This window comes from Solea senegalensis, linkage group LG18 (genome assembly GCF_019176455.1).
Source record: "Solea senegalensis isolate Sse05_10M linkage group LG18, IFAPA_SoseM_1, whole genome shotgun sequence".
In the NCBI taxonomy this organism is placed as follows: Eukaryota; Metazoa; Chordata; class Actinopteri; order Pleuronectiformes; family Soleidae; genus Solea; species Solea senegalensis.
In genome coordinates, this window is record NC_058041.1 from 13,665,116 (window position 1) to 13,678,163 (window position 13,048).

Below are 13,048 nucleotides of genomic sequence, written 5' to 3' on the forward strand. Positions count from 1 at the left end.
TTACACTACACATTTTGTGCAGCGCACACATCTTTGATACCCATTCATACGCTGCCAGGAGTAATATGGGGTTGCAAGAAACATTGGTATGTACAGTAGACTAGCAGAGCCAGGAACCAACCCACAACCTTCAAGTTAAAGTTTGACTCGCTCTGCCACTGAGCTACAGTCCAACCCTCCTAAATTCTACACACTGGACCCTTTAAGACACAGAAATCTACATTTACGACATCAAACAAGCGTCTCCAGTGCTCTGGATGTGTCCCTTGTTGAATACTATTGAAACCTGATTAATAATGCAGTGTGTGAAGTTTGTCGGGGCTGAAGTCTCACCTCCTTTTTCTCCGTGGCCCAGATGTGGAGGCACCGTCACCAGCCTCCTCTCTCCGACACACATTCCCCTCAAACCCACGTCCAGCCCGTCGATGACTTTGTCCGCCCCCAGCACAGCGTCCTGGATGTTCTCATAGTCGTGTCTGAACACAAAGAGTACAAATGAATGGGGACATGGCAATACAAGTTAACGTCGATCTAAATGTACAACGTCTGAGGGACGAGAGAGCGACTCACGAGGAGAAGAGCAGCGTGCCATCCATAAGCGTGCAGTTGTAGTGATAGTGGACGTGGTCGTGCTCCGCGGTGGTGTCGTTGCACACTTCTGGTTTGTGGGTGACCTGGATGCCCACGGTGTCGTTGGGGTTGTGGAAGTCGATGATGTGAACGTCGAAGACGAGCACGGTTGAGGGAGGGATGACGTCACCTGTGATGATGATGATGATGTCACAGACACAGGTTTCATCTTTTTGGTCACTTGTGACGCTTTTAATAAAACTACGTTACAAGTCCATTACAGTGGTTTTCAGCTCAACAAAATAATGTACATCGTAATGTTTGTTATCCAACAAAACCATCAGATCCAATCTAACAGTTTAATAATAACACATGATACACAAATGCTTGACTTAAACACTTACAGGTCTGTGTGCATTAGCACTTTGTGAATACACTGCAGTGCGCTTATATTTTTAATAAAACAAATATACAGACTGAATGTTGAATACATAAAACACGTCATCAAAAAACAAGACAAGTCAACTTTTGGATGGAAAAAAATGTGTTTGTTAATGTTTCCATGCACATAGCAGCATTTATCAAGACAAGAACAACAATGTGTGAACTTACATAAATAAGTAAAAATAATCAGCTGATTAATTAAATAATAATGATTAAAAGTGGCAAAAATCGGCCCGACCAATTAATCAGCACTTATGAACTGCTCCACAATGAGTTCTATGTGTATTCATATCATAGTATCTTTGTGTCCTGTTGTCAGTAGTAATAATAATAATCACATTAAAAGACTTCATTTATGGACCTCTGTTCTTAACAATGTTCCAGAGAGCTTAACCAAGTCAATTAAATACGAAAATGATCATGTATAAATACACAATATTGTGTGTGTGTGTCACCTGCCAAGGGATTTAAATTAACAGCTCGTGTATACTGATGTTCAAATATCTTCATTAATATGTGCTGTCTCCCTGAAATAAACATTAATTAAATAAATAAATAAATGGTCTACGTCTAAACATAATGACAGGCAGCAAATGTTTGGTATTTGCTCAACAAAACTTCTAAAAATGAATTATTAATTCATTTTAGGATGTTATTTTAGTAATTTTACCAAAGAAAATTAAAGAAAATTACAATTAAAAGACCTTTTAACAATGTAGTAACCACTTCCTTTTACACTATGAAAGGTGGACTTATTAGATCAAAAACACCAAAAATATTTTGCCTACTGTAACTTTAAACCCAGTTTGAGGTTTTTATTAATCACAATTCTAGGTTATTCACATTGGACACAAGGGGATAGTGCGAGATGAAGGCAGATGATCCACTGTGGCGACCCCTAAAGGAAGAAGCTGAAAGAAAAAGGAGAAGACGACTCTCTGGATTTCACAATAACTCACCTGCTCCTTGTTCTCCATAGGCCAGGTGAGGAGGGATGATGACTCGTCTTCTCTCCCCAACACAGACTCCGAGCAGAGCCTGGTCCATGCCCGAGATCACATACCCCATCCCGATGTAGGTGTTGTACGTGCTGTTCCTCCTGTAGCTGTGGACAGTCACACAAACAAAACTTCATTTTAAAAGTCAAACGAAAAAGAAAAAATCTAAGAAAATACTTTCTAAGAAAAAAAGTTACAGGGTTATACAATAATCTTCTCCTTCAGCAGGACCTGAGCTCACCTGGAGTCAAAGGCTTCTCCGTTGAGGAAGGTGCCGTTGTAGTGGTACCTCATGTAATCCCCAACAACCGACGTGCGAGTGCACAACTCAGGTACCACCTGGTCCTCAATGGTGATGTTGTCCTTCGGGTTATGAATGTCCACCAACAGGACGTCGTACACCAGGGTGGCCTGGGAGGGAATCTCTGTGCCTGGAGAACAGGGAGCGGAGAAACACACACAGACATGTACAGAAAGGTCACAGGTTTGATACAGTAGGAGTTTTATTTTTGCTAAGTTCATTCATTTATAACTGTTGTTGCCAAATACAAGCCATGCTAATTACTTTAGCCAATTATGGCCTTGTCCTACAGTCAGGACATAGTTTAACACATTAAAGGTATGAATAAGGTTATTTAAAAAAGGACTGATTTTAGCCACTTAAAAAAGGGTCACCTAACAAAATCTATGCCTATTTAAGTCTGCAATATCTTAAGAATAAGTTTGCTGCTGTATGTCACTGTTGTTCAGCTTTTTCTGACTGGAAACACAGGTTTTAAAACCTCCCACTTTCCCGCACCAAAGAGATAATCTGCATTTTTAGCTTGCAGGGACACAAGAGCTGCTGGTCTACTGTTGCCTTGTTTAGTAAATTTGTGTCACTTTAGTGAATCTGAAGAAAGGATTTCAGAAGTCAACACTGAAGTCACACATTAATACATCTGAACTTGCCGACAGAGGCAGCAAAGTATCGACAACTCCTGTGTGCTGTCTATTGGGCTTTGGTGCAAGGAGTGAGTGTGGCAAAAACTTTAGTTTCCATTCAAAAAAGGCTGCTTAACAGTGAGATAAAGAGGCAAACATATTCTCTAGATTTAAGGAGGGCTATTTATTGAGCAGATTTATTTTTGCTAAGTAAATAAAATCAGTTTTTTCTTTGTTTCCATGGAAAAAACGTAATTCTATGTCTTCTTTCTCATCTCCTGTCATTTGTACTCACCTGATCCCTTCTCCCCGTAAGCCTTGAAGGGCGGGATGACGATATGTCTCGTCTCTCCCACGCACATGCCCAGCAAACCTTCATCCATGCCCTTGATCAGCCAACCCTCACCCACTAAGGAGTCTTGGGTCTGCTTCCGGGTGTAGCTACGTAGGGCTCATACAAGCTCAAAGTCAAACACAAGGTCACACAGACAACATACCTGGGTGACACAGTACAAAACACACAAAAGCTGTCATTCGGATGGTGCTTTGACACACACACAACACACACACACACTTCACTGTGTATGCTTTGTGTTTCATTAACAGATCATTCAGTTCTTACACTCAGACAAACCAGAAGTCACCTGGAGTCAAAGATGGTGCCGTCAAGCAGGGTGCCGTTGAAATGGTAGCGCACAAAGTCCGTGCGCATCACGGACCGTTTGCAGTCTTTGGGCGTGTTGATGGTTTTGGTGACGACCAGGTCGGCTTTGTTCCACAGATCCACCAGAAGGATGTCGAACACCAGAGTGGCATCTGGAGGAACCACATCACCTGAAAACAATTGGGTAATAATAATAATAATACATCAATTACAGACCAAAAAAACCCCTAAATTCTGTTATGATCACTAGCTTAGGAAACAACGGTGAAAATTTGAATCACAAATTGTTTGGTTTTTTTTATTCTATAGTGTAAATGTATCTTATCATTATTTTTGGGTGCCTATTATTTTAACTAGTGTACATGTTTCTGGGAGTGGTGTTCATATTAAACCCTCAGTAATTCTTTTTTTACGTGATTATTTTAATAAAGAAATGTTTAAAAATCAGTATAAACAGGGTGTGTGTAAATGTCTCACTGTTATGGCTACACTGTTTGAATTTGAGTTTTCCTTTCAAATTACATCTCTATAACTTTGTGTTTTTAAGTATTTCCCTTCCAAGTAAAGTATGGATCAAGTTTTCTCTAGAATTGGAATGATCTTAAGTTGCTTTTATTCACTTTATATTTTTATCGGGTACTTTCCTTTTAAATTGACCTCAAACCTGTAGTCAATACAGATCATCAAAATTAGTCAAAATCCGGATATAAAAGTATAAAAAACTTTTATTTAAACTGTGCTGGCGAGATACAGACTAGAATCTTAAATTCACATCATGAGATAAATCAAAACTATGAAAATAAACCTGAATTATGAGTTTATAAATCAAATTATGAGCTAAAAGATAAAGATATAAAGGACAGAAAGTCATAATTATGTTCAAATGAAATATTCACAATTATGAGATACGAGGTGAAAAATGTCAGAATCATAAGATAAATGGTCAAAAATATGATATTAAAGTAATAATTATGATAGAATGTCTTACTATTCTCATATGTTTTTATGGTCATTTCCCTGGTTGGCAAAGCAGCCATAATGAGAAGAGTCTCAAATAATTAACAAACCACCCACATTTTTAAAATGTAGCTTAAACCTGCTGTCAATGAACAATTCACTTTCTTTACGACGTTATTTTTTACCTGCACCGGTGCTTCCATAGGCCAGGTGAGGGGGGACGGTGACTGTCCTGCGCTCATTCACACACATGCCCTGCAGACCTTTGTTCATGCCCGCGATGAGACGACCCTCGCCAATGAGAGCGACCTTAGCGTCACCTCTCTGATGACTGTGGAGGAAAACAAGAGGATGTTTTGTGAAGACAAAGTGAAGAGCCAGTGGATCTGCAGCTGCAGGGAATACAGTGTAGAGCTGACACTATCAGGGACGTTTGAAAGAACTTTAGGGCCCCGGGCAAGAGACCTGGATGTGGGCGGGCTGCACAGACTGCCTTTTATTAACTATATTATGTATTAATCTGTTATCATTATCAATTCATACTTTATATTTTAAAGGTTGAGTGCATAGTATTTTGGTGAAATCTTTTAATTTGTACAACCACCTGATTGTATGATTGGATTTTCCCAGAATGAGCCTTTTATATTTATATCAGAACCATGTCAGCTCTAAAGAGGCCGCCATTTTGGATTGCAGTGTTTTTACAGTAGCACTGATGCTAACTGAACTTTTAAAAACGGACAAAATACAGGCTATAGTGGCTTTAAAGGTCCACTGTGCAACATTTGGGGGGGTATTGGTGGAAATTGAAAATATAATGATAATATCCATAATTATGTTAGTATAAATGTATATTCATGTTAAAATTAAAACATTTGTTTTCCGTAGCCTAAGAAGAACCTTAAGCCATCTCGCACTGCCATGTCTCTACTAGATTTGCTCAATGTGGTTAAAAATAAAATAAATAAATAAATATTATGCATAGTGATTTTTTTTTTTGGCTTCTGTCAACGCCAATTTAATTTAAAGAGCAAGATTTCGGTGCCAGCAACATAGAATAGATTTCAATCATAATGCTGTTGTTATTTGTTTTACATAATTTATATCGACACAGATCTAGATATTGCACTTGATCATAATATTATTTTGACTATTTTGCAATTAATTGTGCAGCCCTTGTATCTAAAGCAGCACAAATGAGCAAACCAGCCACAGCTTGTTTTTCCATCATTTAAAGTAGGAGTTGACAATGCATACAAAGAAGAATGCCATCTTCTCTGGAATGTGAGGGCCACTGTAGATCTCTACTTGTGAAAGAGAGGGGGTTTATCACCGTTAGGTGTCGCTAAGCACTTACTGCATTCCGCATCTGCGACGAGCTGCTTTGTATCTCTGCATGTGCCTACAAGCGGTTCAATTCATTCTCAAGGGTCTGTCACTCCACACATGCACACGCAGTCTTATAATCTGACTCTAGAGCTGTGATTTACCACCAGCGGTTCACCCTCATTTGCATGTCCTCATATTCTTTGAGTGTTGACTAGTACACGTGTGGCACATCCTCATAATCTCCATGGTTACCGACCGTCTTCTTCGTTGTCTCTTTTGGCCAAATCAAGAGCGTGCTGTAAAGTGGAAAGTGATGTATGACTCAGCCTAATTCTTACACTGTTCCTTTAAGAAAACTCGGGCTGCTAATCTTTTTAATTATTTTCTTGATGAATTGATTATTTGTTTGGTCTCTAAAATGTCAGGAAATCTTGAAAAATAGTTTACCAAACCAGGAAATTATGATGTTGAATATCTTGTTTCGTCCACAAACTAGGGATGCAAACTCTTATCAGCTTTAAAATGAATTATTGGATATCGCAAACACACCAAGAACACGCCAAAATTACTAGAATAGGAGGCTTGAAAATCTGCTATCTTCTTGACTTTTATGCTAGCGCCCCCTACAGGTATTATTTTTTTATGCTTATTCATTTCACACAATAGAATAGATATGCTATATCCACATCTGCTGCACCATATGAAATATTATGATATTATGACATACAGAGGAGACTAAATGGCAAAAAGAAAGACGGATACATACATTTAGCAGTATAGGTTATCGGCCTAAGCACTCCATATACATCGGCAGATCAGATATCTTCAAAAAGTCAAATATTGTGCATCCTTACCACAAACCACAGTGATTCAGTTTGAATGATTTCTTTGTTACATGGAGCAAAGAAACTAGAAAATATTCACATTTAAGAAGTTGAAAAATCAGAGAACTTGTTGTAACTATTAAAAAAACAGGAACAACATATAACAGTCAAAAAGAACATAATAACTGATAAGATTTAAAACTATAAAAGTCATTTTGGAGGTTTTTTTCAGCTGCTCTTGCCCTCTCAGTTTGGGGCCCCAGGGCAAATGCCTGCCCTATTAAATGTAGGACGCCCCTGTCCACAGTGGCCTGCACTACACACTAAAAAACTTGTTATAACGTGCAAACTCCTCATCTGAGGGTTTGTGCACATAACTGTGCACAACAGAAGGCCTGTGTGTGTGTGTTCGTGGGCAACACTGAGCTCAAAATAAACTACGGTTAAATAAATAAATAAAAATCAAAGTGTGATAAATAAAAAGTGTGATAGATTTGAGATGATAAAGCGAAAATAAAGCTCACCTGGAGTCAAAGGCTTTGCCGTCGACAAACGTGGCGTTGTAGTGATAGCGGACAAAGTCCCCGTCCTTGGTTTCTCTGCCGCACTCAGCAGGGATGAAGACTCTGTCCACGACTACATCTCCTAACACTGGACTGGGATTACAGTCCACGCAGCAGCGAGCACAGAGCAGGAAAACGAGCAGGCAGCAGGAAAACATCTTCACACACTCACAAGTCACTAAAAAAGCGAGTTAACGATAAACAGTGCAACAGTTTTTCACGAAGAAACGCAGAGTGCTGACGCCGGGGCCGGGACTGCAGCTGAGGGGCAGAGAAGCGGAGACTGAAGCTGTAAACGTGGACAATCTCCAGGCTAGTCAGTGGTGGGAAGACTTTTTTTTCACCTTTTTCCTTTCTTTCTTTTTTTTTTTTTTTTCCACGGAGAAGGAGTTGGAAGTGGGATGCGCCTTCTTCAAAAACTCACCACAATAAGAAACGAGAAACGCTTCCGGTTGGAAAAGTAAGAGAAGCAAAAGAGATCAAATCAAGTATGTGACTGTTGGAAAAAGTCAAAGTGATTTACACACACACACACACACACACACACACTGGAATTATGTATGGAAGCCCATACGTGCCAGTAAAGCAAAGCATAACAATAAAACACAACTTAGCCTTGATTGAAACATAATAATCACATAATCGAGATTCAAACTTCTAACTGATGCGACCAAGTCATTCTTATGAGATAAAATATCAAAAATGATTACGATACAACATTGTCTAAGTCACATGATGAGACATAATTATAAAGTGACATTATGAGATAAGTCATAATTATAATTATAAGATTAAAAAAATTCGATATTTTAAAGTAAAACGTCGAAATTAAGTCAAAATGATGGGGTGAAAAAGCAGAAATTGGGGTAAATCACGATCATGAGATAAAAAAAGGATAATTGAAATATTAAAATATCGAAATGGAGATTAAAGCACATTATGTATGAGTATGATTAAAAATAAAAAAATGTGATAAAACAACAAAGTAATGGAAAGAGTGCTGCATTACTTCTTGATTGTGACTTTTTCATCATTTAGATTTAGACTGGCAGTTTTGATTTGTCATCTCTCCATTTTCCCACTTTTGTTTTGAAAGGGCAATAGTAGCACAGCTGTGCACATCTGCAGGGAGCAGCAGAGACTGACTGTCAGTCTGGATCAGTCTCACTATGAGGCCTCCACACTCTGAGCTTTAACATTAACGTATTGTATCATTGATGTGTTTGTGACATACAGTATGCATGAAGAAACAGTTTAAATAAAGTTCTGTCCTGTCTTTCATTTATGCCAAGAGATTCTGCTTTACGTGAAATAAAAGTCAAGCAGCTCAACCTCAACAAGTACCTTAAAGGGAAACTCGAGTAAAAAAAGAATGATCAGAAAATGACTTTGGTAGAAGTTGAAGTCACTTTTTTATAATATTACTGAAGTAAAAGTTGTAAAGTCTATGACATTTACTGTACTTAAGTATCAAAAGTAATTTTCTAATATAATATGTACGTAAAGTTTAGAAGTAAAGGTATTAAAAAAATAAAAATAAAAGAAGAAGTGAGGAGTAAGAATTGAGCCATGGTGGCTCAGTGGTCTTTCAACTGGGTTAAATTCCTGGCTCTGCTAGTCCTATATGTGTCCTTGAGCAAGACACTTAACCCCATGTTGAAGCATGTGAATGGGTGAAAAGCCGCTCATCAAGACTAGAAAAGCTCTACAGACCAACTCTTCTTCTGATTTTATTTGATAGTAACGAGTAACAAAGCTAGAGGAAATGTAGTAGAATATAAGTAAAAGTTGCTAGAATTATAAATAGCAAAAAAGTACAGGTGTGTGATATTTGTACTTAAGCACAGTGTTAAATTGCAACACTGACCATCTTGACGCAATACAAATGGATAGTATGATAGTATTACTTTACTGTTTTTGCTGAAACACTAAACTGTCAACAACCAAAACATTATTCAGTCTCTCACACACACATATCCCACAATATCTTTTTAAGAAAAAGCAACAAAAACTGAAGAATAAAAAGAGGGAAAAAAAACAAAAAAACATGGACCACACAGTCATTGGTATTCCGATATCTTTAATGTATTTGTCACTGTACAGTATTATAAGTATTTACAGTCAATGTTAAACCTTCTTTTTTACACCAGACAATGTTGCGTTCCATACTGTGAAAGGTAAATGTTGCCAAAGTCCTGACAAAATGCAGTGGATCCTGAGCGTTCAGCCGAGTCTGTCCGTGAGTAATTTTGTTTTGTTTTATTTTTTTATTTTCAACACAGTGTTCAGTTTGATCAAAGTGACACATCATGGCAGACATTTAGTGAGTGCTGTCAAATTCTGATCATTGGAATGTCAGTGATGTACCTGACCTTCACTGAAGACGTCTGTCTGTGTCTGTGTCAACATGTTCCTCTGATGCTCGTGAAGTTTGACTGGCAGTGTAAGTTGGGTTTTATCTCGTCTGGCACCTGTGCTTTTGTACAGCTCGTCAAAAGTGGTGAAACAAAGATTCTCAAGCTCTCTCGTGCCGTATAGAATCCTCTGACATACAACCTGATAGATACATGGAGACAGTGATGCACATTAAGGCTGCAGAATTTGACATAAAGGAGACCAGATATCAACTGATTTTCTTTTACATATCTCTCGCTATGTATTGGACCAAATCTTTTTTCAGGTTTTCAAGAGCATATTAACAAATGTAAAATGCTAATATTGTGAAATGTAAGCACAAGTGGTCTTAATCAGCGTTGTTCCCTAAAACCTGCAAAGCTTTAAAATTCACACTCACTAATTAAATCTTTCAAATGAGCAGTTTGCAGCTGAGAGGCAGGACGTGTTCTGTTTTTGTTTCTTTTCTCATTCTTTTTGTGCTTCCATTCAGAGCAAATCGATCGACCCTATATGATACACTATGTACATCAGCACCCGTGTGGAGCATACCTGTATGCATATTGTTCCTATATGGATAACTTAAAAACATTCAGTGTGCACAGACAGTGCAACTGTGGACCAGGCTTTGGCGGCGGCAAAGAACAAAGTGCTCTGATGTCATCAGCAACGAGTTAAGCTTTCCTATCGTACATTCATACATTGATGCATATTATGTGTGCGCGTTTATTCAGGGCGGGCGTGTTAATGGAAGATGACACAGGAGGAGAAATAGTGGCTGTTACTGTGGAATGTTAAGTCCTTAAAGCACACAAAAAAATAACTCGGAACATCAACATTCACTATTGATTATATTTAGACGCTTCTGCTGCAGTATTACAGTCACACTCCTGAGGAGAGCTGGTTGTGTCCTCTATGAGGTTATTCAATCAGAAAAAAACACATTTTTAATGAAAGGCTTCTTGGTACCACGTTATAATAAGACTACACTTATAAATTATTTATTCATAATTCACGTATCTGTACTTTACTTGGTTATTTATATTTCTAGCAACTTTGTTACTTGTTACTACCAAATACAGTCAGAAGAAGAAGAGTTGGTATTATGGTCTGTATTTATATAGAGTTTTTCTAGACTTGATGAGCTGCTTTACACTATAGTTTTCACCCATTCACATGCTGCAACATGGGGTTCAGTGTCTTGCTCAAGGACACATATAGGACTAGCCAGGTATTGAACTCGCAACCTTCCAGTTGAAAGACCACTGACCCACCATGGCTCAATCCTAACTCCTCACTTTTTTAATACTTTTACTTCTAAAACTTAAGTACATTTTATATCAGACAATTACCTTTGATATTTAAGTACAGTAAATGTACTTTAAGACTTTTAAGTATTATTATAAAAAGTGACTTCAACTTCTACCAAAGTCATTTTCTGGTAAAGATACTTGAACTTTTACTCAAGTATCCCTTTTAGGTACTTTATAGAATATTGAAATGTAGTCACTTGGCAGACGTTTGTCTCCAAAATGACATACAAGTGATCAACATACAGGTACTACGGTTAAAATGTCAAAGGAAACATTCAATGTTAATAGAAAATATTAATTAAATATAAAAACTACAATTAATTAGAGCTGCAGCTCAGTGAGAGAGCATCAGGAGGAAAGACATGTGGTAAGACTAGTGGTGGTGAGGGATTTTAGAGAGAAGGCGATGAGTTTTCTCAAGGGCAGAGAGAGTCTGCGGCTCTGATAGCAGATTAAGGAGCTCGCTCCACCAACATGGAACCACAAATGAGAGCAATCTGGACTGAGATTGGGACAGAGAAACGCAGTGGTCGAGACGGAGCATATGCATCATAGTCTGTGGGCACATAAGTAACTAAGAAGTAGCTTTTGGGCTGCAGTGGAGGTCGATGAGCAGCAGAGTGACATGTGCTCTTTTAGGTTGTTAAAGGATCTTTTACAGTGCAGTGATTGAGCGGCTCACTGAGTAAAGTTAGGCCTTATTTTCCTGATGTTGTGCAGTGTGAAGTGACACGACCAGGTGACATGGAGAGCTGGTGTGACACCTACGTTTATTCCAACCTTGGTTAAGGTGAGTAAAAAATAGTTTTATAAATCATGAATATGGTGTGATTACACATTTGACCGTGGTTTATTGCTTTCTATAATATTGAGCCCATATTATACCTGTGAGCCTGATCAAATGTATGAAGCTACAATCATCTGTGTAAAATATATAAACAGTAATAGTTCGCACTTCCTGTTTATAAACAGTACTTTATACGACCATATCACATGTGTGAAAACTGACAGCTTAACAGCTTAGGGACAAAGCACATTTCTGATTTGCTGCTATAATATTATGAATAATCCAGCGGTGCATGAGGTCGTCCTGACAGAACAGAACATGTTTCTTTGCTCCACGGATCTAGAAAGAACTCCAAAACAACTGCAGGACTGCTTCAAATCAAATTCTTATTATATTATGTTTACACTACACTGTTTAATTTATATTAATTTAAGGATTGAATTTCTTTCGACGTGTCTCTTTTCTTTATATTGTCTTTTGCAAAGCATTTTATATATTTTTTTGTAAACCTTGAATTGTCAACGGTTTAGTTTCTCCTTAACTATAGTTCGACATGAACAAGGTTGTTTACAATAACTAATTACAATATAAATCCTTTATAAGGTTGGTCTTATCATAATGTGGCACTGAGTACAATTAGCCTTTTCCAGTGAAATCACTAAAGAACAATAACAGTCGATATGGCAGAAGATCAGCTGTAACCTGTGGTTAAAGAAAACTAAGAACTAATGACACTTCTGTGTCCGGGACACAAACGTCCTTTCAGGTCACAGCAACGTGGACGTTTGTGGACATTTGTGTAAGTCTCCTGTTTTCTGTACTACACTTTAAAAACAAACAAAAAAGTCTTTTTTCAGAGGGAGAGAACATTAGCTGAAGAGAGAGAGAGAGAGAACAGCAGGAAAAGCCAAACAGGGGGAAATAAAGTAGGTGGAAGACATGTCTTTTTTTTGTCTCCTCAGAGTGGACTGGACACAGTGTGAGGAAGACAGGACAGATCAACAGTCAAACTCATGAAGATCTGGAAAGAGAAGAGGAAAAAAGAAGTGGAGAAGAAACTCAGCATCGAGCATAAACCAAGTAAGACAGACATAGATTAAGGCAACAATAAATAATTATGGCTCTTAAAGAATATAAGTTATATAAACAATCTTAAACATTACAAATGTCCACCACAAGGTCCTAGTGCCATTATGTGTTGTTTTGTCCAAAAATAAATGTTCCACACTTTACATGACCAGAAATGTTGTTGCTGAAAAGTAGTTGTGGGTTTATTTTGAC

The 13,048-nt window shown here is 38.0% G+C and overlaps 2 protein-coding genes across 2 annotated transcripts in view; both read right to left on the reverse strand.

Annotated features, from left to right (window-relative positions):
* The window catches only part of fkbp10b (FKBP prolyl isomerase 10b), a 261,449-nt gene extending 253,794 nt beyond the window's left edge, over positions 1 to 7,655 (reverse strand). The window contains exons 1-8 of the mRNA XM_044013467.1: positions 7,235 to 7,655; positions 4,743 to 4,888; positions 3,581 to 3,770; positions 3,232 to 3,377; positions 2,254 to 2,443; positions 1,974 to 2,119; positions 571 to 760; positions 334 to 476 (exon numbers count right to left, since the gene is read on the reverse strand). Of these exons, the coding sequence (XP_043869402.1) occupies positions 334 to 476; positions 571 to 760; positions 1,974 to 2,119; positions 2,254 to 2,443; positions 3,232 to 3,377; positions 3,581 to 3,770; positions 4,743 to 4,888; positions 7,235 to 7,431 (1,348 nt within the window). The 5' untranslated portion in view covers positions 7,432 to 7,655. The remainder of the gene's footprint in view (positions 1 to 333; positions 477 to 570; positions 761 to 1,973; positions 2,120 to 2,253; positions 2,444 to 3,231; positions 3,378 to 3,580; positions 3,771 to 4,742; positions 4,889 to 7,234) is intronic.
* Positions 7,656 to 11,104: 3,449 nt separating this feature from the next.
* Positions 11,105 to 13,048, reverse strand: part of adam11 (ADAM metallopeptidase domain 11) — a 33,792-nt gene continuing 31,848 nt past the window's right edge. Inside the window, exon 27 of the mRNA XM_044013458.1 lies at positions 11,105 to 12,788. Within this exon, the coding sequence (XP_043869393.1) occupies positions 12,779 to 12,788 (10 nt within the window). The 3' untranslated portion in view covers positions 11,105 to 12,778. The remainder of the gene's footprint in view (positions 12,789 to 13,048) is intronic.